This window comes from Myotis daubentonii, chromosome 14, assembly GCF_963259705.1.
Source record: "Myotis daubentonii chromosome 14, mMyoDau2.1, whole genome shotgun sequence".
In the NCBI taxonomy this organism is placed as follows: domain Eukaryota; kingdom Metazoa; phylum Chordata; class Mammalia; order Chiroptera; family Vespertilionidae; genus Myotis; species Myotis daubentonii.
Genome location: NC_081853.1, coordinates 31,158,445 through 31,185,737, shown reverse-complemented (window position 1 = coordinate 31,185,737; position 27,293 = coordinate 31,158,445). Strand labels below are relative to the sequence as shown.

The 27,293-nt window shown below is 39.0% G+C and overlaps 1 protein-coding gene across 7 annotated transcripts in view; it reads left to right on the top strand.

Moving 5' to 3' along the window:
* The window catches only part of PPP2R3A (protein phosphatase 2 regulatory subunit B''alpha), a 170,133-nt gene that overhangs the window by 44,769 nt on the left and 98,071 nt on the right, over window positions 1-27,293 (top strand). For 6 of the 7 annotated variants that reach the window (XM_059663871.1, XM_059663865.1, XM_059663867.1 and 3 more), the window contains 2 exons: window positions 12,408-12,674; window positions 18,884-18,987. In XM_059663871.1, coding sequence (XP_059519854.1) covers window positions 12,408-12,674; window positions 18,884-18,987 — 371 coding nt within the window. Of the gene's footprint in view, window positions 1-8,238; window positions 8,536-12,407; window positions 12,675-18,883; window positions 18,988-27,293 lie in introns of those variants that run through there. The other variant, XM_059663872.1, reaches the window with a different exon arrangement.

Below are 27,293 nucleotides of genomic sequence, written 5' to 3'. Positions count from 1 at the left end.
CATCTGGAATATGTGGCTTATGAGTTCACTGAGGAAGAGGAAGAAAGAGAGGGTGCTTTTAACCAACTTGTTCTACACATGACACACTTCCCTTCTGCTTACATTCCAGTGATTTCGATTTAAAGGCTAAGAAACACAGGGAAGCACATAGAATATTCAGTGAGCAGTATCTCTATCACATGAATAAACCATATATGTCAGTGTGTGTGAATTCAGGCAAAGGCAAATCAACAAAGCAAATTGTAAAATAATGATATGAATTTTGTGTTGATATGTCCATTCGTACAAAACTTAGGAAAAAAAATACATCGATACACCAAATACCAATATTCAGAATAGTGATGAATCCCTGAGGGAAGGGAGAGAGATTGAACTGAGGGTAAACAGGCAGCCTCAGTAGTATTAGTAATGTTATTTTATAATCTGGTAGATTATAAGTATTTTGTCCTATTTTTTATGCCTTTTTGTATATCTTAAACATTAAGTTTTTAAGAAACAGTCGGTTATTAGAGATGGTATATATGTGGCCAGATTAAAAAACGATTACAGGCTGGCTGGTGTAGCTCAGTGGTTGAACCTATGAACCAGGAGATCATGGTTTGATTCCTGGTCAGGGCACATGCCAAGGTTGTGGGCTTGCTCCCCAATAGCCCTGGGGTGTGCAGGAGGCAGCTGATCAATGATTCTCTCTCATCATTGATGTTTTTATCTTCTCTCCCGCTCTGAAATCAATAAAAATATATTTTAAGAAAAACCAATTACATATTTTACCATTTTCATTATAATATTTATTAAAGAAGGAAAAATATATATTGTGATCAGATGAATAATTTTTGCCTCATATTTGTTTTGTAGCTGTTGTTCCATGCACGTTTTTAATTACCAGTGACACTAAAGTTTAAAACAGTACATACTTAAGGTTACTAGATGATGATTTGGGTCTAAATATCCTCAAACATTCTCTGAACATTTCTGTGAAATCTATGTGTGAGTCTCAATTATTGATTCACAAATGGTAATATCTTTTAACTTGAGTTAATGCGGAGGGGTGAAACTGTGGAAATTAATTACAAAAATAAGGAAAAAAGTCTTTTCATGTACACAGGCAATACTGATATGCTTAATATTTTATGAAAAACCTATATAGCAACCTCAGAATGATCATAATATAATAAGAGCTAAGAGTTCTTGTGAGCTAAGGCAGGCTAAGGCATTTAGATGTATTATCTCACTATTTTGCCCCCACAATATCCTATTTGCCCATTTTTTTAAAAATGTCCACCTTCTCTGATGTCTTATTTCAATGTCTCACAACCATTTTAACAGAAACTCTTACTCTAAATATGGAGTTTTTAATTTTATTTCACCCTCTGCTTTCATCTTTTGTGGAAAAAAAAGAAACAAAATTCTTCTAAAAGATGGGCTGTAGAAAGCAGAAGATGTGAACCTGAAGCCAAGAAAAAGTCTCATGTGGCACCTTTCCTTTGACCCTGGCTCATGAACAGGTCCCCTGTACCACCCCAATCTAAATACAGCTACCTACACAATTTGCAATCCTAATATCTGGAAACAGCCCAAGTGCCCATCAGCAGATGCGTGGATAAAAAAGCTGTGGTACATTTATACCATGAAATGTTATGCTGCAGTAAAAAAGAAGAATGTCTTACCCTTTGAGACAGCATGGAGGGACCTGGGGAGTATCATGCTAAGTAAAATAAGTCAGTCAGAGAAAAACAAGTATCACATGATCTCACTCATATGTGGACTCTAAGTAACAAAATAATCTGATGAACGGAGTGGATCCAGAGACATGGAAGCATGGAACACAGAGTATGGAATCTCAGGGAAGGTGGGGGGGGGGGTGGATGGGTGGGAGGTAATCAACCAAGGACCTTGTATGCATATATGCATGGCCCATGGACACTAATAATGAGTGGTGAGGGTGGGGGTCCAAAGGGCTGGGGTGGACTAGAGGTGGTCAATGGGGGGGGAAAGAGGGGCATATGTAATACTTTCAACAACAAAGAATTATTTAAAATAAAATTAAATAAATACAGCTACCTAAAAATGTCACAGAGGGCTCTAAATAAGCTTCCCATTTTTTTAACAACTATGGACTGAAATCAAAATCTTATTAAAAGACTCTCCCATCAGTCTTTTAAATAAGTTCCCATATCATAGAATAGCATAAAATTTGATGAGATTTCTTCTTGATAAAAGTAGAAAAAGTAGTTCATGAAAAGCTAATTTAAAGAGACATAATATTTAATGCAAGAAAACAAAACCATTCTTTGACTCAGTTCTCCCTACTTAAAAATAAAAATTAAAAAAATCTTTTTTCTTTTTTGTTTTTAATTTATTTTTATTGTTGACAGCATTACAGATGTCCCCCCTTTCCCCCTTTGACCTCTACCTGGTCCCTACCCCACCCCACCCCACCCCAGGCCTTTAAAAAACAATCCTTGAATAATATAAAACTATTCTTAGCTCCAAGCCTGACAAAGGCAGGCATTGGGATAGGTTTGACATATGTTTTCAAATAGTTACACAAGTGTGATCAGTATTTGTTATCCACAATGCAAACCTGTATTGGGAGAGGGAGCCAATTAGAAGATACTAGGAGGATATTGAAAGAGTGATAAAGAGGATATTAGTCTAGATCAGAAGTTAGCAACCTGTGGCCCATAGGCCATATCTGACCTCCTGTGCCTGTGTTTGTAAATATTGTAGTTACCCTTTTAATAATCCTTTAGTTTTAACTGTGTGGACCCACTTATAAACAGATTTTTTTCAATAAACATATTGGAAAAATTTTTGGAGATTTGTGACAAATTGAAAAAATTCACAGATGAACTACAAAGCTTAGAAATATTGAAAAATTAAGAAAAACTTACGTATTTCATAAATGCATTAAGTATATGTAGATACTAGTCTACCATTTACTACCATAAAATATACACAACTGAATTATAAAAGGTTAAAATTTATCAAAACTTCCGCACACACTTACAGAATGTACACGGTGCCATTAGCAGTCAAGAGACATGTAAACAAACATTACATGTTATTGGTAAGGCTTCTGGTAAACAGTAGTCTATTAAATCGTTACTGCATAAAATTAATTGTAGTACATGCTGTAATACTGTAATAATTTTGTAAATACCTCCTGTTGTTCTTGCGGTGAGCCCAAGTGTTGCGAGTATCCGCTTAAAATGCCCATGATGTTAATCATCTCCACGTGAGCAGTTTGTTTCTCCAGTATATTGCATATCACAGTAAAAATTGACCTTTCACAGTTCTTGCCTATTGTTCGTGTTAATGCAATACCGTAAACCTTGAATAGCACCACAGGACCCAAAAGAAATGCCACTAGTGATGCTGGAAGTGCACCCAAGAAGCAAAGAAAAGTCATGACATTGCAAGAAAAGTTGAATTGCTTGATATGTACTGGAGATTGAGGTCTGCAAGCTATTGTTACCTGCCATTTCAAGATAAATGAATCTAGTCTAAGGACCATTGTAGAAGAAAAGGAAATTGATGAAGCTGTTGCTGCAGTTATACCAGCAGGCACAAAAATCCTGCACTTTTTGTGAAATACCTTTTATCTCATATTGAAAATGCAGCTTTTATATGTGTGCAGGGTTTCTATAAGAAAGGCATACCTATATACTCTAATATGATTAGAGAAAAAGCAAAGTCATTATATGACAAAGCAGAAGGAAGGTAAAAGACCTAAAGCTGGAGAATTTAATGCTAGCAAAGGATGGTTTGATACTTTTATAAAGCGGTTTGACTTAAAAAAAAATGTCAAGATAACAGGAGAAGCAGCCTCTGCCAACCAGAAGTCAGCAGACAAGTTCCCAGGTGCCATTAAGAAAATCATTGAAGAGAAAAGATACCTGCCTGAACAGGTTTTAATGCAGACAAAAGGGCTCTATTCTGCTGGGAGGGAAATGCCACAACGGATATATATCAGTAAGGAAGAGCAGGGAGCACCAAGATTTAAGGCAGGAATGCATAAGTTAACTCTATTGTTTTGTGCAAATGCAGTGGGGTTTCTGATTAACTGTCCTTATCTATAAAGCTGCTAACCCCCGAGCCTTAAAAGGAAAAGACAAACACCAGCAGCCAGCTTTTTGGTTATACAACAGGAAGGGTTGGACAACCAGAATCCTTTTGCTGGATTGGTTCCATCAATGCTTTGTCCCTAAAGTCAGGAAGTACCTTGCTAATAGACTGCCTTTTAAAGTTCTTTTGCTATTGGACATTGCCCCTGACTACCCAAAACCCCAAGAGTTCAACACCAAAGATACTGAAGTGGTCTGCTTGCCCCAAACCAACGAATTCTGATTCATCCTCTACATTTGGGGGTCATAAGGACCCTTAAGCCTCATTACCACATGGTACTCTATGTTAAGGATTGTCAGTGCTACAGAAGAGAACCCCATTAGAAAGAACATCATGAAAGTCTGGAAGAATTACACCATTGAAGATGCCATCTTTGTTATACAAAAAGTAAAAGCCATCAAGCCCAAAACAATAAATTCCTTCTGGAGAAACTGCCCTGATGCTGTGCATGACTTCATAGGATTTATGACAAAACCAATCAAGGAAATCATGGCAGATTGTGGATGTGGCAAAGGTGGGTGCTGAAGGATTTCAGGATGTGGATCTTGGAGAAATTCAAGAGCTCATAGACTGCACACCAGAAGAATTTACAGAAGACGACTTGGTGGAGTTGAGTGTTTCTGAACCAGTGCCAGACGATGAGGAAGAAGACAGAAGCAGCAGCCAGAAAACAGTTGATATCAGACAGGCAGGCAGAAGATTTCTGATTATTCAAGACTGCTTTTGGCCTTTACTATATGGATCCTTCTATGATACAGGCACTGAAACTAAAGCATATGGTGGAAGGAGGATTGGTACCATATGGAAACATTTTTAGAGAAATGACAAAGCAAAATAGACAAAACTACAATATATTTCCGTAAAGTTACACCAAGTGTGCCTGCCCCTCTCCTGCCTCCCCTTCCACCTCTGCCACCCCTGAGATAGCAAGACCAACCCTTCCTCTTCCTCCTCCTCCTTAACCTATTCAACATGAAAAAGACAAAGATGAAGTTTTTAATTTTTAATATATTTTTATTGATTTCAGAGAGGAAGGAAGAGGGGGGGAGAGAGAGAGGAATGATGAGAGAGAATCACTGATCGGCTGCACACTCCCTACTGGGGATTAAGCCTGCAACCCAGGCATGTGCCCTGGCTGGGAATTGAATCGTGACCTGATTCATAGGTCGATGCTCAACCACTGGGCAACACGGGCCTGGCAAAGATGAAGATCTTTATGATGATCCAAGTCCACTAAATGAACACTAAATATTCACTCATCATAGAGTCATTAAATGTTTTGTTGTGTATAATGTGTCTTCATTGAAAATCTAATAACTACGGCAACAACTGTATGAGACATTTTTGTGTCATCATCATCATTGCTTATTCATCATTTAGAACATCATGTGCAAGATTTGTATGGCAGTGGATAGTCTACCTTACATAGGTATAAAGTGAGTAATATTTAATATAAAATAATGTGTTCACTTTCTGTTTTGTAACTTTGCTTTCAAAAAAATTACATTACCATACAGTATACCTCTCTAATAATTGGAGAAATTGGGAATCAGCCTATCATTACAAGTAAGTGGTTTTTCTAGAAATAAACAGTGTTTCCAATGCTGTATTATAAATATGACTATAATACTGTTTGCCATAAAAATTTTATAACCATTCATTAGTGTATAGTCTATGCTATTGTGAAACAGTTGTATTGATTACAATAGGCTACCATAAAGCAATCATATTGCTGCTGCTTCTTTATCAATGCACAAATCATCATACATGCTCCTAGAACATCTCCCCAAGTTTTAGGAACACTGAGAGGCAAAAACAAAAATACTATATTTATGGATTCTTTCTGTTATTAGTCATGGAATGTTTTCCTATCATTTGGAGGTAATTGAAGCAAGACACAGAAGTGCTTATTAGATCTGTTTTGCTGCAACCAGTGAAGTTACCAGTAAGCCTCAAGGATTAGGCCAGGAGCAAAGAAACTAGATAAACACTACCACATGGCCTTCTCCCCCTACTCCAGTGTATCATTGTAAGAGTAAAATAACATTAATAACACAAAACAAGCTATTAATTAAACATTTTTTTTAAAAAACACCAGGTTAGAGCATAAAGAGAAGGATGGTAAAGTTTAGGATAAAGATTAATTAGCTTGTAATCATTTTCTTCTCAAAGCTTATTTACAATGATATTTTAAACAAAGTCTATAATTCCGTGTAATTAACTTTTTAATCTACTCTAACAGAGCCAAGGTAAGAAAGGCTTTTTAAAATTGAGATATAATTCACATAGTATACAATTCACACTTTTAAAGTACACAATTTTTTGGTTTCTAGTATTTTCAACAAGATTATGCAACCATCAGCACTATGTAATTCCAAAACATTTTCACCACCTCTACCTTCAAACCTGTATTTATTAGCAGTTTATAAACCCCTTAGCCCCTGGCAATCACTAATCTACTTTCTCAGGAAGGGGATGAAAAGTCACCCCCTGAAGCCACAGGTTGGTGTTGGGAAGAAGCTGGTGTGCTTTAATTGAAAAAGCATTAATTACGTCATAAGCCAAAAGTCCTAGTGGCATTCATAACAAATTTTTTTTTGGTGTTTTAATTTGGAAGTAAATAATGAAGGAGGAAAATAGATTTCTAGGCAAAACTGTAAGGAAAAAAACAGGAAAGATACCTAGCTCAAAGAGTGAACATTTAAGCCCAGTGAGAGAAAATTGGGGGGCGGGGGGGGGGGGGCATTGAAGCATTAGCCAGTGGTTTCCAATGTAATCCTTTTTCAACTGTAGTATATATTGGAAGCTTTCAGGTAAGATTTTGTTTGAGTGGAGAATTACATACCTTAAAAAGGAAAAAGAAATTTGAAAACCTCAGGTTTAAATATATAAGCCAAATGTACACATTATAAAGTGTTGTCAGGATGTCTTGAAAGGAAATCAAGAAAAAAAGCTAACTTAAGTTGTGGGAAACAATTGAATTTAATTCCTTCTAAATTAGACAAAGGTTCAATAGAATGGAGTTCTGAGATGTTTTGGGTTTGGGGGTTTACTTGGTAATGGTATTTGGTTTATATTTTCTAGAAGTAGAAAATAAATATTGACTGAATAATGTGGTTGATCAAAAATAAATATTGAAGTCTAAATGTTAAACATGAAAGAGTACTTGAAGAGTCTCTTGTAAATAACTCTCCGAGGCAGAACTTTAATATATGATAAAAAATAATAGAATATTTTAAAAATCTGAGATGATTTGTTTAAAGCCCATTGAAGGGGAAAACAGCCATAAATTAAAAATGTAATATGTCGAAAAAGCAACCAAGTGAGTTGCTCAGTTTAAAAGGAACAAAAAAGGTTAAAAAAATGTAATATGTCATTGCTATTTGATCAGCTTTTGTACCTTAATGGTAGCCAAATTGCACTCATTTATATGTACCAAAAGCTGCTTTCTTATGGCATCAATTGTTCCACTTTCCTAACTAACACTTTGACAATATATTTTCAAATGTATCCTGATCTAGAATCACTTCCAAAAAGTATTTTTGATGATTAACATAGTCTTCTGTAAACAAACAAAAAGGATTTTATTTTTAGATCTGACACCAAGGAATATCTTTGTATGTTACCATTTGAGGATGAAATTTTGTTTATCTCCATATTTTGACTGGATATAACTAGAGAGTTTTGGATATTTGCTTCCCTTCAAATAAGAAATAAACTATTCTTAAAATAATAGTTTCAGTTTGAAGTGCAGCTTGTTCTTTCATAAAATATTAAATAGCAAAATCAAAAATGTTCTTTCTCTTCTAGTTTGAGGAGAAACTATCTGAATTGACACCTCACATACTCTGGGTTTAAGAAGGTAGCATTATCTGAGAAGTCGCTATTTTTAGGTCCACTGTAATGTTTCTAACTTTGGCGCTCAGAGTAGTGGGTGCTTCCTTTCCCATAAGGCTCTGTATTCTCACCATGTGCAGGTCAATTTGACATAAAGCTACCTACGAGGAGCAACGGGCCCATTTACAGGCCATATTTCTAACTTGAAAATTATGAGCAGGTATTGGGAGCCACAGGCTGTATTTGGGAACCAGCTGCATGTCAGTACAAGCATGGATTGTGGTCTCTGGAGGCTGGGAGAACACAATGCTTGAGCTTAATTTCTTCGGAAGATAAGAAAAAAATACCTTTCTACCTGACAAGATTGACAACGTATTAAACCTGACTATCTTCAGAAGTGTGCTGGACAGTTGCAAAGTAAACATCCACTTTTCAAAAATGATGATCAAGGAAACATCTCTACGAAGGGACCCGGATTTAAGGGGAGAGTTAGCTTTTCTGGCAAGGGGCTGTGATTTTGTTCTCCCGTCACGTTTTAAGAAGCGGCTAAAGTCATTTCAGCAGACACAGGTTTGAAACTTGGGTGTTTCTTTTAAAATATTTTCATTACTAATAAAACCACCCAATGAACTAACTTACAAGTAATTTTACAGCTCACTTGATATTAGATCAAGGAATTAATCTGTGTGCTCTATTCAGCTATTTACAGAAAGCTATTTGTAGAGAGATTCCAACAGGTTTAAAAATAGACCTTCTGGACCTGAGTACAGTACTCACATTTTTCTCTGTAGAGAGGGAATCGGTTTTAGAGAGAATAAATACAACTTAACACATATTTTACAATTTGGGGGGGGGGTGTAGAATTTCTGTGTTAAAAGTCCTGTATATACTTTGAATCAATAGGCTATGTTTGAATAGCATACATCTGTAATGAATATTTTTTTAACTATAGATCCTGTTAATCCTTTTTTTCTTTGAAGGAAGAACTAGTTTTATATTTAGACAATTGTGTGTATGATATTTTCCCTTTTAAATGTTAACATCACTTTTATTAAAGAGTAATAAAGGGTGGCAATTAACTTCTGGGTGGTGAAAGAATGTCCCCCTCAGCAAGCTGTGAGATTGAATCATTTCTGCCCGCAATGACTACTTTGCAGAGTCCTTGCTAACTTGCTTACACTGTTATGGCCAGTGCCTCACCAAACAAGTACCTAACACTGACTACAGTACAAATCAAGGGCCATACAAATGATGGCCATCCAGAACCCAGCAACAAACCATAGTTTCATAGTTATTCTGACCCAGAGTAATTTCAAATTATTTAATTGGACCATATTATTTGATTGGAAGGTGTTTTTTAATAGCTCAAAAGTTATCAAATATTGGAAATGCTACAGTGGTAGAATGGTATAAGGATACTATTCAGAAGAAATCTCTAAATGATACTGTGTTTATAAAGGGAAAAACTGAAATGGAGAATTGAGATACTTTTACCCAGCTAATTCTGTTTTAGTGCTGTTCCTAGATCTGAGTGAAACAATCTTATTGAAAGTGAGCAGATGCTAAACTTGCTGGTAAATCTGGCAAAATTTATATTACTGTGTTTTGTTTTATAATGTTAGTAAAAAGTCAGTTTTATTAAACTACATTAAAGTTTAAATTCAATGGAAAGTAAATTGATACAACCAAAAGTTCACAATATGCATTCTTTATATTTCCCCTTTTAAATATTAACATCACTATTATTAAATGTGTATCAACCAATGAATTAATAAATAGTTGCCTATCCATAAATTTCTCTGTGTTAAGAGGTACACTTAAGGAAAGTAAAATAGACTATTATATAATCAAATATTTTCTCATTCAAATAAAAACTTTGACAGATAGCCAGGGTTTGTTCTGAATGTCACTTATTTCTATCAGAGCAAAAGTGTAGAGTCAACATTGAAGGCTTTCCTTTAAACCTTCCCCACTAGCATGTGTTCATTAGACTATTGGGTTTCATCCTCACTGGCACCAGTGGTCTTAATCCTACAGTTATAACTGCTCTGGATGTCACACATGGGAAACATTTTGGGGAAACCAAAAAATAATTTTGATGATTGTATACTTGTCTCACAAATCTTTTTTAGCATAGAATAATAGAAAGGAAATAACACTAATATAAGTAACCTAGGTAAAGACCTGAAGAATTACATGCCTTATTTTAGAAGTTTAAGAACACTTTCTATTGTCATTGACTCAAGACTATGTAATATTTGCAGATTTAGCACCAAGGCAGAGAGAAATGTTTACTTAGAATAGATTATCAGTTTGTTAAATCAGAAGTGGTTTGTAAACTTTAAATTCTTTATAAATGTGATTATTTTATTTATTATTGAATCTGCAGAACCATGCCAGGTTATGTTTAATGTCTTAAGATTCCCCACCCTTTAGCTTAAATAAGGACATACCGTACCCAGCACTGTTTTGAACCTTTTACCTGTGTAAGGTCCTTGCTTTTTACTCCTGTAATTTCCTTTAATCCTCACAATATCCTAAGAAGTAAGGATTTTAATTTGTTTTATTACTGAAATTCTGAAAGATTACGTAACTTTCCTGAGGTCATAGGGCTAGTAAGCCATCACTGTTTTTCTGTTAAGTTTTTCATCTTTCATTGGTACCACTTCCCTCTATGCAATTTCTTCCTATACTTCTACTTTACATGGCTGACATCCTGATAGTGCAGCAGTGGCTCGGTGTGACCAACTGGCCTTCATAGCCCCAGTAGTATTATAATATATGAGTAGACTCCACTCTTTGTATTAATATCAGGTATTAACATGAGAAATGGGTCAGGTATAACAAAAAAGGAGATTCAATCTTATTCATCATGTATTTATGTGAATGAATCTTCCTATAATACTCATGTTTTTCAAAGGTAACAAAGATTTTTGTCCTGAATCTAAATATCATGTTATAAGCCCTTATGTCAAAAGGAAATATGATAGTCAGATCTACTTACAGATAAATTATTATTCAAACTTTAGGAATGGCATTAGGATAATTTAAGGAAAACACTCAAGCAATACTTTGTGTTCACAGTGAATTTAAAATCTAGTTGGTCAACAATCATGCCATCTTTTATACTTTATACAGCATCTATTACAGTGTCAGTCAAAATTAAGAGTAGAAACTTAAACTCTGAAAATCTTCATGGAATCTTTTTGCTTTCTCTTCTAGGACTCTCTGAACTAAATTTAGTCTTCATTGATAAAATAAACTTCTCTAACTAAATGGATAATCTTCATCTCCCTATTTCTCTCCACCCCCTTTTTATACTGCCCTTGCTGTAAAGTATATAAAGTATAAATGAGTTAATAAACAGTAAAGGAAGTTTGGCTGTGATGAAATTAATGACCATGATCCTTGCCTATTAGAATGTACCAAAAATGAGAGCAATTTGTATCTTGGAAAATAAATGGCATACCTCTAGTGGCAAGTAAATTGGCCTGGTAGAAGACATTCCAAAACAAAAATGCTTTAATTTTCTTAACCAATGGACATAAGACACTGGGGGGTAGGGGAGGCCAGGGGATTGTCAAGGGCGGGGGGGGGGGGGGGAAGGACACATATGTAATACCCTTTGTAATACTTTAAGCAATAAAAAAATAAATAAAATACAAGAAAAAATGCTTTAATTTTCTTAACAAAGACTTTCTCTGCATCAGGGCTGGCAGTGATTTTACCTAGACAAACTTAAACTAGAGAAGAAAGTGAAAGGACACTCCCTCCAATAGATTTTAGATCTACATAATTAAAAATTTATTTTGCCTATTAAAGAAGAGAGAAATGCACTAAAAGACCAAGAACAGTCTTCAAAAAGAATTTACTAATCCAGTTCTAAAGACTAAGAATACATCTTGAGATTCTTAATATGTCAGCTGGCATTGCTCTTAAATGTCTGCCATAGCCTGGCTGGCATGGCTCAGTGTTTGAGCGTTGACCTATGAATCAGGAAGTCACAGTTCGATTCCCGGTCAGGGCATATGCCCAGGTTGTGGGCTCTATCCCCAGTGTGGGGTATGTAGGAGGCAGCCAATCAATGATTCTCTCTCATCATTGATGTGTCTATCTCTCTAGCCTTCTCCCTTCCTCTCTGAAATCAATAAAAAAAATATTTTTAAAAGATGCCTGCCATATAATTTATGGGAAATGTAGGATTTTTAAGCATTAATTTATATAAACTCAGGTATTGACATATGGTTGATATATTAATATATTTAGTATGGATAAGCATTCCCTAGAAACATGCTTGCCACCCTCTAGAGTAGAGTGAGCTCTTAATCTCTGCTGTCTCTAATTGTGGCTTATGTATGCCTAACCTCTTATTACTGGTGAGAACTTCAAGAAATATATGCTGTTTATAATTTATGTGTCTCATACTCAGATTTTCCTTCCAGATTCAAAATAAACCAGAAAAGAAGCCTGGAACCCCATTGCCACCTCCAGCCACCTTTCCAAGTATTCCCCAGCCTCTCTCTCCTGTTCCTCATGTGAATAAGGTTGTGAACGCACCATTGTCCATAAACATTCCACAGTTCTACTTTCCTGAAGGACTCCCAGATGCCTGCAGTAACCATGAACAGATTCTAAGCAGGATTGAAGCTGCTTTCATGGATATTGAAGATCAGAAAGCAGATATTTATGAAATGGGAAAAATTGCCAAGGTAATACAACTACTAAGTGATGTATATTTGCCCTTACCCTAGCAGTCCCAATCTCCCTCTCTTCACTGCCTCTTTGCTCTTTGCTTTTAAGCATGCATAGGGCTTTTCTTCCCATGTTGAAAAAATGTGTTTGATCCTGATATATCTTTAGCTATGGTCCTATTACATGGAACTGTTAAGTTTGAAGAAAACCTTAGTGGACTTCTAGTCCAGCTTCTCATTTAATATAGGAATTGCATCCATGATATCACTGACATACAAATTCATTCTCTGTTTGAATGCTTTCAGTGACAGGAAACTCACTATTTTACCAAGAAACCTATTTCATCATTAAATATAGCCTTACTTGTTAGACATATGTCTCTTGTGTTGAATACAAATCTTATATTTTGTTCTCACCCAATAATCATAACTCTTTGTCCTAAAGCCAGACCAGGAACAACTAGGCCAGCTCAACACTGTAATTCTACTCAGAAATAAATGGATTTTTCCTAAGAAGCAATTCTTTGATACTTTCCAGTATATCCAACTGCTTTTAAGTTCTTAGCTCCTAATGCCAGGACTACTATAAAATCTTTAGTAACTGGATTATATGCCTCTATCCTTCTCCTAGAACAGTTACTACTGAGCATGACCATCACATTATATTTGATCATGCCATTTCCCAGCTCAGCAATATTCAGGGATTCCTACCACTCATAGCAGTGCTTTCTTTTGGTTGGGTTTTATTTTTATCACGCACATATGTTGGAGAGTCAGATCATGCCTGGGAATTTAGCAGTGATTTCAGGCTGTGCTTCAAGAGACAGAGGGGTTTGGTAGGCTAAGAGCTGCATGTGGACAAGTAGGAGACCAAGTGGGAGCTCCCAAGACCCCATGCATACTTACACTGGGAATGATTTCCCCTGCTTTTAGGAATAATATTTAAAAGTTTGAAAACTGATATTGAGGATAAAACCCAAACTACTGTTCTGTGTGTGAGTCTGACACACTTGCCCTCCCAAGGCACATCTCTGCATTTGGGCTCTCAGTTCTCCCCTCCAAAATGGGTTTCCACTCCTGCCAACCCCCATGTCACCTATCCTGTAAGACCTAGCTTCCAGTATGTCTTTGGAGAAGTCCCTAAATCCCCACTCCTGTCGTGCCCTGTTTTCTCCCCTACCTCTAACTTTAGAACATTTGTTACTGCTGTTAAATACTTTGCAAATAGAGTGATTTTAAGATAACTGAAAAGGAATTATTTCATTCCCCCTTTCTTCACTCCTAATCTTAGAAGTTATTTGTTGATCCCTTAGCTGTTTCTAATGAAAAACAGACTCATTCCAGAAATAAGAGCTCACCTGTTTTCACTCTCTTTTACATATGAGGAAACTGAAGTCCCGAAGTAGTTACCTAAAGTCACAGAATTAATTGGTGCATGTCAGGAGACAAGTCCTCTAACTCCTAGCACTGTGCTATTTCTGCCATATGTTATCTCACCTGAACATAGGCTAACATACCATTAGCTAACTTCCCGTTATAGCCACCCTAATAAATTATTACTTCTTTCAGGGCATTGGCATTTTCTTACCTGAAGCTTTGAGAAATAGCTGTTGTAGGAACCAAAATGGTGAATTATCTAAATGGGCTAGAAATGTGAATCTAAACCCAAAAGATAGAATTTGGCAAGGATGAATGAAGACTGCATCTGGAGATAACATGTTAACCAAATAAATGCCAAACGGTATTTCTAACATGGCAACAGTGTGTGAGAGAGACAGGCGTTTTTCCTGGACTGCTTCAGACAGGCAAACCAGGAGAGACTGTGTAGATTAAGGGACATAGTTGTTCCCTGGTGCTGTGCTGGGCTCACCACACCTGGAGAGAGAGCCAGTCCAGGTGATTAGCACCTTACTGTCAGAGACCTGTTCCCTACTCTGTCTAGAATTCAGGTCTTCTGGGTTGACCTTCCTCCTCTGAATATTCCCAACCCCTGACTGAGGAGCCTGTTTTGGCCTTCCTGCCCCTACTCAACGGTTCAGTGGCCCTCTAGCACTCAACGGATTCAGAGGAGAGAGCAGAAAGCCTAAGTTGGTCAAAGGAGGTACAGGAAAGAGTATAATCAAGTCAAGGATAGGTCTGTGCATGCTGGGGAGTCAGAAGAAGGACTTTGCTATTTATAGGCAGTGAGGATCAATCTGTATGTCAGGAAAACTGCCAGTGTTAAAGCTGACAGCATAGAAAAGTTTAAAAAGCTAGAAAACTATTTTGTTTAGTAAACAGTCATTTACATAACAATTTGCTCTTTATACGTAACCATCATGTGGCACAGTAGCCAATATACATACATGGCTGATTAACTTGTCTGAATTGTACTTGCTTGTAGCCCTAAATTCCACGTATGAGTGCCAAGCATTGGTGTTCATTGCTCTTAGACCTTAATTGTCGGTTGAGGTAGCAAGGTAAAGTGCTCATACCTTTAAAAAGTTAAAAATAACATTGCACACAAGTGCATTGGTTGGCATTGTTTTGTTTTGGATTATTGTATCAGCGCATGTTATTGGATTTTGTCTATTTTAAAAATTCGCTTAATCGTGTCTTCCAGTTAGCTAATCCCCATAAAACCAGCTTTTACTTGGCTGTGGCTGTCCTCTTAGCACTCACTAAGCCATTCTTATTTTCAGCCATTCTTTACTGTGCTGACTGCTCTTCTCTGGAACTATGCACCTGCATACCTTGCACTCTTTATGCTTGTGTTCTCACAAGATGTGGTCATGTGAAAAGGAGAAGAAAGATAACCTTTAAAGGAGATTGAGGGGAGAGGTGTTTGGAGCAATAAATGAACATTTTTATGGATTCTTGTAGTTTATAAAGTTATTTGGAAGGCCAGCTTGAATTGCAATATACTTTTAGTGACATTTAAGTATAGCTTTAGAGGCTGTGGTCTGTTTTTTTAAGTGCAAAGAAATCTCTGTGTTCATAAAGTCTGCATCTGTTGGTGAAGTTTAGCTTATTCACCTTGAACCTCAAATAGTACTGGAGAGATTAATGCCCATTGTGATTAAATGCTCAGTGTGTAGTGTATGCTTCTTTCCACAGCTTTAAGTGATGATGGAGAAGTAATGAGAGAATGAATCTAAGAGGGGCAAAGGCAGTGCAGGAACAGATACTGAGGACCAGTAGGAAAAGCATTTGTCAGAGACTGAGCCTCTAGCAGGAAGTTGGGGGAAAAGAATGTAACTGTTTTCTGAACCATACAAAGCCCTCCAGCTCCTCTTCCAGCTGTTGTAACATCATCTTTTTTTTCTCTTTAAGTATGTTTTTATTGATTTCAGAGAGGAAGGGAGAGGGAGAGAAAGAGAGAGAGAAACATCAATGACAAGAAAGGGGCAGTGAATGTCCTGCCTCCTGACTGCCCTCTACTGGGAATTGAGCCCATAACCCAGGCATGTGCCCTGACTGGAAATCAAACCTCAACCTCCTGGTTCATGGGTCCTCTAGCACTCAACTACTGAGCCACACCAGCTGGGCTGATGTAGCATCATCTTGACTCATCATACCTCTGGCCTGTAAAGTACCCTCTGTACCTTTAGTTCTTCATCTGAAGAATGGGATAAAAATACCTGCCCTCACCCTAGCCGGTTTGGCTTAATTGATGGAGTTCGATTCCAGTCAAGAGCACATACCTGGGTTGCAGGCTCAATCCCTGGCCCTGATCAGGCGCGTGTGGGAGGCAACCAATCGATGTGTCTCTCTTACATCAATGTTACTCTGTCTTTCCCCCTCCCTTCCACTCACTCTAAAAATTAATGGAAAATATCCTTAGGTGATTAAAAAACAAACAAACAAAAAAAAACACTGCCCTCTTCAACATGGGGACCAAACGAAGTAACAAGAGGAGACATTTTAAAATGTTAAAGAACATAGCAAATATTGGTGATTGTATTTTCCTGTGTATATTTAGACAACCTTGCTTTCAGCTCTTTATGTTGTTAGGCCATTCTTAGATCAAATTATAGGTGTTGTGTTTCCTTTGTTCCAATGACTTTGATTGCCACATTGACTCTTGCCTGCTCCTATAAACCTAAGTTTCCTAAACCCATTTTCTGTATTTCCCTGTATACCCCCACTTGTCATCCATCCTCTTCCTTTGTAAAAAGTCTTGACCCTGGCTTGTTCTCTCCTCTGTTATAAAAGGCTGTATTCTGTTGCCCTCATATGAATATCATTTACTTTTTTAGATTCTTATTAATCTCCTGATTACCTTTATCTTAATTCTTTGTTTTTAAGCAGATACAGGCCAACCATACTTCTTTTTTTAATAGCCAAGGTACAATGTCTATAGTCCTTGCCATTCACTGCCCCTTCCCATTTTTTTCCTGTGGCATATTCTCCAGGGGTCTGATACCCTAACACTTGTTTGCTCAGGATACCCCACTATGAGAAAACTAGGTCAACCCTTTTCAATCTACTTTAAAACACCCATTCTCTACCTTCTCTCTTAGGATTTTGCCTTTGGGTCATAATAAATGTTTGTTAATCTCGGTGGCTTATTACTCCTTATAAGCTGACATATATGTATTTTAATAGGAGTCCAAGGGAATAAATGTTGTAAATAGCTGCATGGGAGGTGATAAGCACACAGCCTTTGGAAGTGTTCAGCTTGGGCTGGTGACCACTTCTCAAGGTTGAGCTAAAAGATTCCTAGTCCCTTCCAATTCTGAAAAATCCATGAATGACTAATGGTGGGAGTTTCAAGAACTTTGGCAAGTCAGTTCCAATCTCTCTGTGTACTTGCTGTTTGTGGCTCTGCAACCCCACTTTCTTACTACAGGCTATTCTTTCAGCTTCCCCAGCAGTTGCCAATTGCCTGTCACATCTGAGAGCATTTTCTTGGCAAACCACCATTTTGCATGAAAGGATTTGGATTGGGGAAAGTGGATTTGACAGTTTACAACCCAAAATATATTAATTGTGAGCTTTGGACCTTGGCAATCATAACTTATACAATAAACAATCTGTTTGGTTGCTAAGCAACACTTTTCCCTCATTCTTGACCTCAGTGGAGGTATTTGAACTCTGGACTTATGAAATCTTAAATTCCCTCCTGCTTGCAGAACATGCTTTAGTGGCCTTGGCAGGTAAAGCATCTTATTTCTGTCCTGTACGTACCTCCCTTGTTTGAATCTCACCTTCCATATCCTCCTCTCTGACATGAACCCAGCAGGCATGGGCTTTCTCAGCATAACTAATCGCAGGCTGGGATTAGTCTTCAGTCTTCTGTAGAGCTCCCCCTTTGCTAAGGCCTCACAATAGGCACAACTTCACCTAATGTGGATTCACATCTTGTCAGCCTCCAATGGAGAAACTCAGTGATGAAGGCTCAACAGGTCCTACATCTAATATGAATAATAAGAATTTCTTTAACAGCAAGATGTGTCTCTTTGAAGAGTTCCAGGTTTGGGAATATGTTTTACATGTGTATACAAAATTGGTAACATTTAGAGATCTAATTGAAAGAAAGAGCTTTTTATTGAGGAATAAAATATTTTCTTTTTAGGGTATTGTAATTGCTTTGTATTCATTCCCAGTTCTTAAGGCTTTTATGATATGAGGTAGCTTTTATAATTTGTGGTAGCTTCTAATACATAAATAAACTGTAGCATTTTGATTTTTAACTTTTATCTTTTACCTGAATTATAACCATTCAAATAGATTTATAGCTACTTTCTTGAGCAGTCACGGCTTTTCTGGTTGTTCTTGAACGTGGGGCCTAACATAATATGCAAAGGAGAGAGTGGGAGACAGAAGTGGAGTGTATTAACACCAAATGACCAAGTAATAAAGGTGATTGTAGTTTTCTGCCATAGGAAGGAAGGGCATGCACAGCCATGACATTTAATCATTTCTTCTTCTTCCTAGAAGGTAGAAAATATATGATGTAAGAGTGGTAGGAAGGGGAAAGACTGATTACTTTAATGTCAGGATCGGAGAAAGAAGCATCACTATAAATGAACTTAGAGAAAAGGTTTCAATGAATTCCATTTTCTTCATTAAACATCCCTCTATTTTGTTTCCCCTGTCTCTACCTGAGAAATGTGTCTCTGTCTCAGTTTTGCTCCCCCAAGGTCCCTTTTGTCCACTATGGCTTGAAGAGTAAAAGCCCTTTCTTTGGCCATGTTATCTCTTACTGCCCCTTGGCTTACACTGTATTTATGTTTTATTTGCAGGTCTGTGGCTGTCCTCTCTATTGGAAAGCTCCCATGTTCAGGGCTGCAGGGGGAGAGAAGACAGGATTTGTGTCAGCACAGTCATTTATTGCCTTGTGGAGAAAGTAAGTATGTGAGCAGTTTCTCTGAGGCTAGGCTAAGAATTGTCTGGTCCTCATGACATGCTTTATAAAGCACACTTATTTTATTCATTTATTAATTTTCCTTTACCCTTTATTTCCACAAGTAAAATTCAATGATTCACAGCCATTTATACCCACACACAAATCCTTTTCATAAGCCTTTATCTTATATGTCTCTAAGCAGTAAATTAGATCTTCAGAAATACCTCTAAAATAACCATTTGATAGTTTCAGTTTTACTTGTTAAATTTGAGTCTTAGGATTTGACTCTTGTCATAGTGACGTAAGAGCAAACCACATGTATCACAAGCAAATACAGCTTCCATTCTCATATGATCCAATTTAGAATTGTGTCCAGTTGATTCATTAAAAATAACTGAATTGTAAAAAATGTTTATTGTTACTTTTTGAAAGCTCCAGTTAAGGAACAAACAATTAGTACATATATCAAAACTCTCCTAGATTTGAACATCTTGACAAATTTTCTTGAATTCAAACCCAACTTTCTTCTTTTTTTTTCCTCCCTGCTTGCTTCTTTAGAAGTTATTTCTTGATTTATTTTATATAAGAGCATGTCACAGCTGGCTCCTTCTACCTCTTTTAACTGATCAACTTTCTTTATGTTCTTTTCACCTTTTCTGGTCTAGATACCCTTCCTGGTAAACTGTTGGGAAATGCTATTCACCTATTATCATTATCATCATTTAATAATTCACATATAGCCCTGGCCAGTTTGACTCATGGGTTGGAACATCAGCATGTGGACTGAAGGGTCGCGGGTTCAATTTCCAGTCAAGGGCACCTACCTCAGTTGCAGGCTTGATCCCTGTCCCTGATCAGGGCACATGCAGGAGGCAAGCAATCGATGTGTTTCTCTCACATCAATGTCTCTCTCTCTCTCTCTCTCTCTCTCTCTCTCTCTCTCTCTCTCTCTCTTTCTCTCTCCCCCTCTCTCTCTCCCTCTCCCTCTCCTCCCTCCTTTCCACTCTCTCTAAAAGAATCAATAGAGCTGGTTTGGCTAGAGCATCAGCCTGTGTACTGAAGGGTCCCAGGTTCGATTCTGCTCAGGGGCACATGCCCAGGTTGCAGGCTCGAACCCCAGCGGGGGGCATGCAGGAGGCAGCCAATCAATGATTCTCTCTCATCATTGATGACTCTATCACTCTCTCCCTCTCCCTTCCTCTCTGAAATCAATAAGAATATATATATTTTTAAAGTCAATGGAAAATATATCCTTGGGTGAGGATTTAAAAAAAAAAGCCCCCAACTCAAGGTCATGGGAGTAACTGACAGCTGAATTTAAAAAAGTAAAAAATAAAATTCACATATACAGTAATAGCAGCATAATTCAGCTTACAGATACTTTCTAATCCCTTCATGACACCTAAAAGCCCTTAGTAGTATAATGTTTAAGAACATATTAGGTGATTAATAAATGTATTCTTATTTTTTAAAATCTAGCAGCAAGTTGAGTTGACCAAATTCTTTGTGCATTGCTAAAGTAATCAGGGGGTATAAGACTACTGGTTCATGAACTTTTGAAGAACCACACCAAAGCTAAAAGTTACAAATGATTCATGTTTTCAAGGTGGATTTTAGTCATCTTATTACAGGGAGTAGTTCTAAATTGTTCAGATACCAAGGACTGAAAGGGCCCTAGGAGAATCATTCCTCATACACCATCAGGATGACACTCCAAAGTCAGAGTCATTATCACCATTTCACCTCTCCTATAGCAAACGGAAACTGCTGGGTAAATCTACAACTGTCTTCTTTTTTAATGTGTGGATAAGCAGTCCTAAAAGGGAATTATTTTGAGGCTAGAAATACCAAAAACAAAATACTAATTAGCCAGGAGTAAATCAGCAAAGGAATTATTCTTTGCCCTTAGAGTATTTCCAGCAGAACCTGGGGAAAGAAAATAGAGCCTAGGGTCTGAACAGTAGGGAGGTTGGCTTGGATTCCCTCCCTCTTCCCCACCATTAAAACTAGGACTTCAGCCCTGACCAGTTTCACTCAGCAATTAGAGTGTTGGCCCGAGAATCAAGGGGTCACAGGTTCGATTCCCAGTCAAAGGCATGTACCTGGGTTATAGTTTCCCAACCCCTGTCGGGGTGCATGTGGGAAGCAACCCATCGATGTGTCTCTCTCACATCACTGTTTCTCTCCCCCCCCCCTTTCTCTCCTCCTACTCTCTAACAAAATCAATGGAAAAAATACACACACAAAAAAAGGCCAGGACTTCAGCTGGATGCTCTGATTGTCTATTAATCACTATTATTGTTATTTTAAATCAGCATACAGTATAACAGGAGAATTCAGGAACTTGAAATGTGTAGGTGTTCTAGCTTTCATTCAGCTAAATACTTTCATCCTGGTAGGTACCAGGCCTGAAAAGACCTCAGCTGGAGTGTTACTCAAGGGTAGAAGAAATAGGGATATTGCATAGAGATATTTGTCAGAAGTGTCTTCAGCCAATGAGTTCAGCATTGTTGACAAAAACCATCTAGCAATCTGGGAAAGCAACAAGAAGTGAATTATGATTGTTTAAGAGAAAATTTTGCGAAAGCTGGGAAATTGAAAAAAAGAAATAGTCTATTCTGTAAAAGATTAGAGCCAGAGAGAACTATAACTACTTATATTCTGTTATTTTTGAATATTCTCAGACCCTATGTTTGTGAGCCTGAGGCTGACTGTAGCAAAGGAAAACTAGTATCCAGCTTGATTTACCTACAGTTAGCTGCATAATATTGAGGAAAGTAATAGCCAGTGTTTTTGTCTTAAGACTATGTCACTGAGATAGGATGGATATTTATGTTGGTAGGTAGAGCAGCAGCAGCCGCAACCAATGTATTCCTTTATTGAGATGAATCATTTTAATTGTATCTCTAGGGAAAAGAGAAGGCAAAAGGAGGGAAAAGACATGAAGCACAAATCTTTATTTTAGGAACTGGAAGAAACTACTTATCCTGTATAATAAAAGCCTAATATGCAAATCAACCAAACCCGTGGAACGACTGTAGTAAAGCTTTATCTCCTGGCCAGATATAAAATGGTTAGAGTGCCCTCTAGTGGGAACTCCTCTCTGAGCTCTTAAAGCCTTTTAAACGCCTGGTACTTTAAGGGAGACCCTAAGTATGTTATTTTGGGAGATTAAGCAATTTAGCGTGATAGTTTGAGTTACCACACTGACCTTGAAAAAGACGTGTTTATTTTTGTAATTTTTTTGCAAATTGTACCCTTTCCAGAAAGTATCTTGGACCAAACTGTAGTATTTTAAACTTTCAAGTACAAAAAATAACTGGCAAATAATGATACAGAATCAAAGCATAGTGATATACACATATGTGTGCTGACTTCCAATAAAAGTCAAATACAAAAGTCACAGCATAACAGGAAATAATTTCCCTCTTGTCCCAATGCTTCTGGGGTGGATGGTTACTAGCCCCTTCCAGGTGGTTTGTGGGTAGACATCTAATGGGCTCTTGTTCCCATGCCTCTGCCCTCCCTTCTTTCCCTGCTCTACTGCCCATTTCATTTTTCTCCTCTGACATGTTTTTCTTATAATAAGGACATTTTTAGGGGGAAGACATTGCTCTACAATTTTGTTGTTTGAGTTCCTAGATTTACCAGCTTTGTGGCATAGATCCTCTCAAATGAAGTTAGTAATATTGTTCATATTTTTATGCTTTACTTCTCTCCTTTTTTTTTTAAAATATATTTTATTGATTTTTTACAGAGAGGAAGGGAGAGAGATAGAGAGCTAGAAACATCGATGAGAGAGACATCGATCAGCTGCCTCCTGCACATCCCCCACTGGGGATGTGCCCGCAACCCAGGTACATGCCCTTAACCGGAATCGAACCTGGGACCTTTCAGTCCGCAAGCCGACGCTCTATCCACTGAGCCAAACCGGTTTCGGCACTTCTCTCCTTTTTATGACAATATGTCATTTGTCTATTAATAAAACAATATTTTATTCTTAAGAGTTCTAGAAATTACCAGTTTAGAATCACTATGTTTACCTTCTTTCTTCAGCTTTCACGACTTTTTAAAAAACTTATCTTTATTGTTGAAACTATTACAGATGTCTGCTTTTCTTCCCCATTGACCCCCTCCAACCCACACCCGTTCTCCCCCTCCCTCTCTCCCCCCGCCCCAGGTCTTCACTACATGCTTTCACAACTTTTATCTCCTCTTTTCTCCTGCCATATAGAGTTCACCAGCCACTAGCATTGGCTGTAATTCACCTTTTCTTTGTATTTTATCTTTGTTTCTAATAGCAAAAGACCATACCTGACTTGGCTTTTCCCTTTCATAGTATCTCTCATGTGTCATGTCTGTACGGGCTTTATTTAGTAGTGCTGTTCTTTCTTTAAAACATACTCCTTTCCAAAGACCGCACTGCCTTTTTGCTGTGATCATCCCACCCATTTTTTAATGCTAAGAGGTGGTTCCTATCATCACCTATTGCACTAATCTTTTTCTGAAAGTATATTTATTAACTTTGGGGGCTTTGAACATGCTGAAGAATGATAAGGAGGATAAATATAAATATCATACTATAGCTTTAATAATAACAAATGAAGTTAGTTATGTATACATCTGCTAGTCAGATCACAAACATTTTTGAGAGTCTTCTGTGTGAACATTGCTGTGCTAGGTGCTAAAGGAAAAAAGAGCTATAAATTTGCCTGCCCTTTAGGTGCCAGAGAGATAAAAGAAAGCTAACAGTACCATGGTATAGATAATACATGTAAATTAAATAGTACAAAGATCACTAAGGAATTTAGTTGTCAGAGAACGCTTTTTGGAAGAGGGAGGTGGGTTATTAGCTGGACCTTAAAGAATGTCCAGCATTCAGATAACAGAGTTGTAAGGGGTGGTATTCTAGGAGAGGGGAACAGGATGAGAAATGGCACAGAGGCAAAAATGCCCGTGAAGCACTCAGAGAATAGTGGGTCAGGCCCGCAGCCTGGAGTCTTAAGTTTCATTTAGCAAAGTAGTAAGATAGGTAGATAGGCAGGCTGCAGCCTAATTACAAAGGGCCTTAAATATCCAACTTAGGCATTTAAACTTTTCTAAGTGGTAGATAGCTACTGAACATTTTTGAAAAGGGGAATTACATAGTCAAAGGATGCTTTAGAATGAAGAATTGCCTATATAAGATTGGGTGAACAGGGGGAGAAACAAGATGGCGGCAGAATAGGCAGCCACGTCCCAAGGCTTGTCCCGGAGCAAATAGAATGAACAGCTGAAACAAATAACATCCACCCCGAATTGGCAAAGGATACTTAGCTGGTGAGACAGTTTGCAGCCGGGAAGGGCAGAGTTCTTCTTATCCACTCATCCCTTTTGTACTTCCTCTATACTGAAGTGAGGTCCTCCTCATATTTATCCAATTCTTAACCTTATTTCCTGTATATCAGCTCAGCCTCTACAGATTCTGCCCCCACCCTCTTTACTGGGTGTTTGGTGTTTATATTTGTTTGGTTTATCTATTGGTTCTGTGGTGTTTTCTCCATATATATATATTCTCCTTTTTCTTTTCTCTCCTATCTTTTTTTTTTCTCTCTTAGATATCATTTGTGCTCTTTTCTCTCCCCTAATTCTCTTTTCTCAGGTGGTCACTTACATTGGGGCTATCGGTGTCGTGAGTACATTCATGCTTTGTTCCCTTTGGGTCATGTCTTGTTAAGGTGAATTTTATCCTATCTGGCTAAAGTGCTAGAGAGCAAGCCACATAACCAGACACCTGGAGAGGAAAATTCATTAACAAACAGGTCAATTGCACCCTAGACCCAGCTACAGAGGCAGGAAGAAGGCAGCAGCAAGGGAGCAAAAGAGGAGTGTGTGGTTGTGTGTGGGGTGTGTGTGTGTGTGTGTGTGTGTGAATGAGGCACAGACCCCGCAGGACCTTCCGGGGCAGGCTAACCTGGCTAGCCTAACTAGGCAGCCTCTGCTACCATTGCAAACAGGACCAGGAGGGCAGCTCTTCTTCAGAGGCCTCGCCTTTTCGAAGGAGAGAGCTGATGTAACTGAGATCCCAGCCTCACCTCCACCCAGGGTGCCCTCAGGTAACACCTGGTACTCTACAGCCACCCCTGCCAGGGACCTGACACCTCGGCTGTGGTCCCACGGTCACAAAGTCTCCAGCCACCCCGGGCACAGGTTCCTGTGAGTTCTGAAGCATGCTCCCCTCCGACCAGTCCAACGCTTTAGTCTAGGGCACTGCAACCACGTGAGCAGCAGACACGTGAACAGCAAGCTCCTGTCCAAGGAGCATCAGCCCCGTGAGCAGGCTGCCCCAGGCCTAAGAGCAGCAGCCTCATGTGGCCTGCCCCTGTCCAAAGAGCAGCAGCTGTGTGAGCGGCCAGCTCCCCCGTCTGAGGAGCAGCAACCACGCAAGCAGCCCGACCCATCTGAGGAGCAGTAGCCGCACGAGCAGTCTGCCTATGTCTGTGGAGAGGCAGCCTTACGCAACCCACCCCCATTTGAGGAGCAACAGCTGCACATAGCCCGCACCCTGCACCAGTCCGAGGAGTAGCAGCTGCGCAAGCATCTTGCCCTCGTCCAAGCAGCAGCAGCCGTCCAAGCAGCCTGCCCAATCCAAGAAGCAGCAGTTGTGTGAACAGCCAGCCCCCATCCGAGGAGCAGCAGTTGTGCGAGCAGCCCGTCCCCATTCGAGGAGCAGCAGCAGCCTACCCTGGTCCGAGGAGCAGCAGCCACATGAGCAGACCGCCCACGTCCGAGGAGCAGCAGCCCTACGCAGCACGCACTGGTCCGAGGAGCAGAGCCACACACAGACTGCACCTGTCCGACGAGCAGCAGCCGGGTGGGTGGCCCATCCCCATCCGAGGAGGGGCAGCCACGCATACAGCTCACTCCTGTCCGAAGAGCAGCAGCCACGCAAGCAGCCCACCCCCGTCCGAGGAGCAGCAGCCGCGCAATCAACCTGTCCAAGTCAAGGAGCAGTAGCCCCACAAGCAGCCCACCACATCAGAGGAACAACAGCAGCGTGCAGCCAGCCCCCATTCAAGGAACAACAGCCACCTGAGCAGTCCACCCCAGTTCAAGGAGTAGCAGCTGCGTGTGTAGCCTGCCCCCATCCAAGGAACAGCAGCCTCATGATCAGCACACCCTCTGTCTGAGGAAAAGCAGCTGTGTGAGAAGCCTCCCCTCACCAGCCAGAGGAGCCACCACGGCTGTGAACAGCACCCACCAGAGGAGCTGCTGCCAACTGAGGAGCAGCTGCTACCACAACCGCCCGGGGAGCAACCACAGCCCGAGGAGCCACTGCCACCCAAGGAGCAGCCCCTGAATGACTCAACATCTAGATCTGTCAGTGAGATCAAACATGGGTAGACAAAGGAACCCCCAAAGGAAAGGAAAGGACTCACCAGAAAAGCAGCTAAGTGAAACAGAGGCATGGAGGAAAAAATCAACAACTTATGCAAGAATCAAGAAGAAATGGATGAAAAAAATGAGCAACTTCTGTAAGAATCAAGAAGAGATGGATGAAAAAAATCAATAACTTATGTAAGAATCAAGAAGAAATGAAGAGTGATATAGCTGCATTAAAAAACACCATTGAAAGTTTCAACAGTAGACTAGGAGAAGCAGAGGACATAATTAGCGAATTAGAAGACAGGGAAGCAAAACATACCCAAACTGAACTGCAATTGGAGAAAAAAATTAAAAGACAGGAGGAGAGCCCAAGGGAGCTATGGGACAACATGAAACGAAACAACATACGAATAATAGGGGTGCCAGAACAACAGGAAGAGGAACAAGGGTTAGAAAACCTACTTGAAGAAATAATATCAGAAAACTTCCCTGAGATGGGGAAGAAAAAAGTCACACAAGCACAGAGAGTCCCAAAGAAGATGAACCTGAAAAGACCCACACCAAGACACATCATAATTACCATGGCAAATGTTCAGGACAAAGAGAGAATCTTAAAGGCTGCAAGAGAGAGACGGAAAGTTACATACAAGGGCTCTCCCATTAGATTATCAAACGATTTCTCAACAGAAACACATCAGGCCAGAAAAGAATGGACGGAAATTTACAAAGTAATGCAAAGCAAGGGACTGAATCCAAGAATACTCTATCCAGCAAGGCTATCATTCAAAATTGAAGGGGAAATAAGCTTCACAGACCAAAAAAAAAGGCTGAGTTTATCACCACCAAGCCAGCAATGCAAGAAATGCTAAAGGGACTGGTGTAAAAAGAAGAAATAAAAAGCTCAGAAAGAAAACAGCCACAAAAAATAGAAATGGCTACAA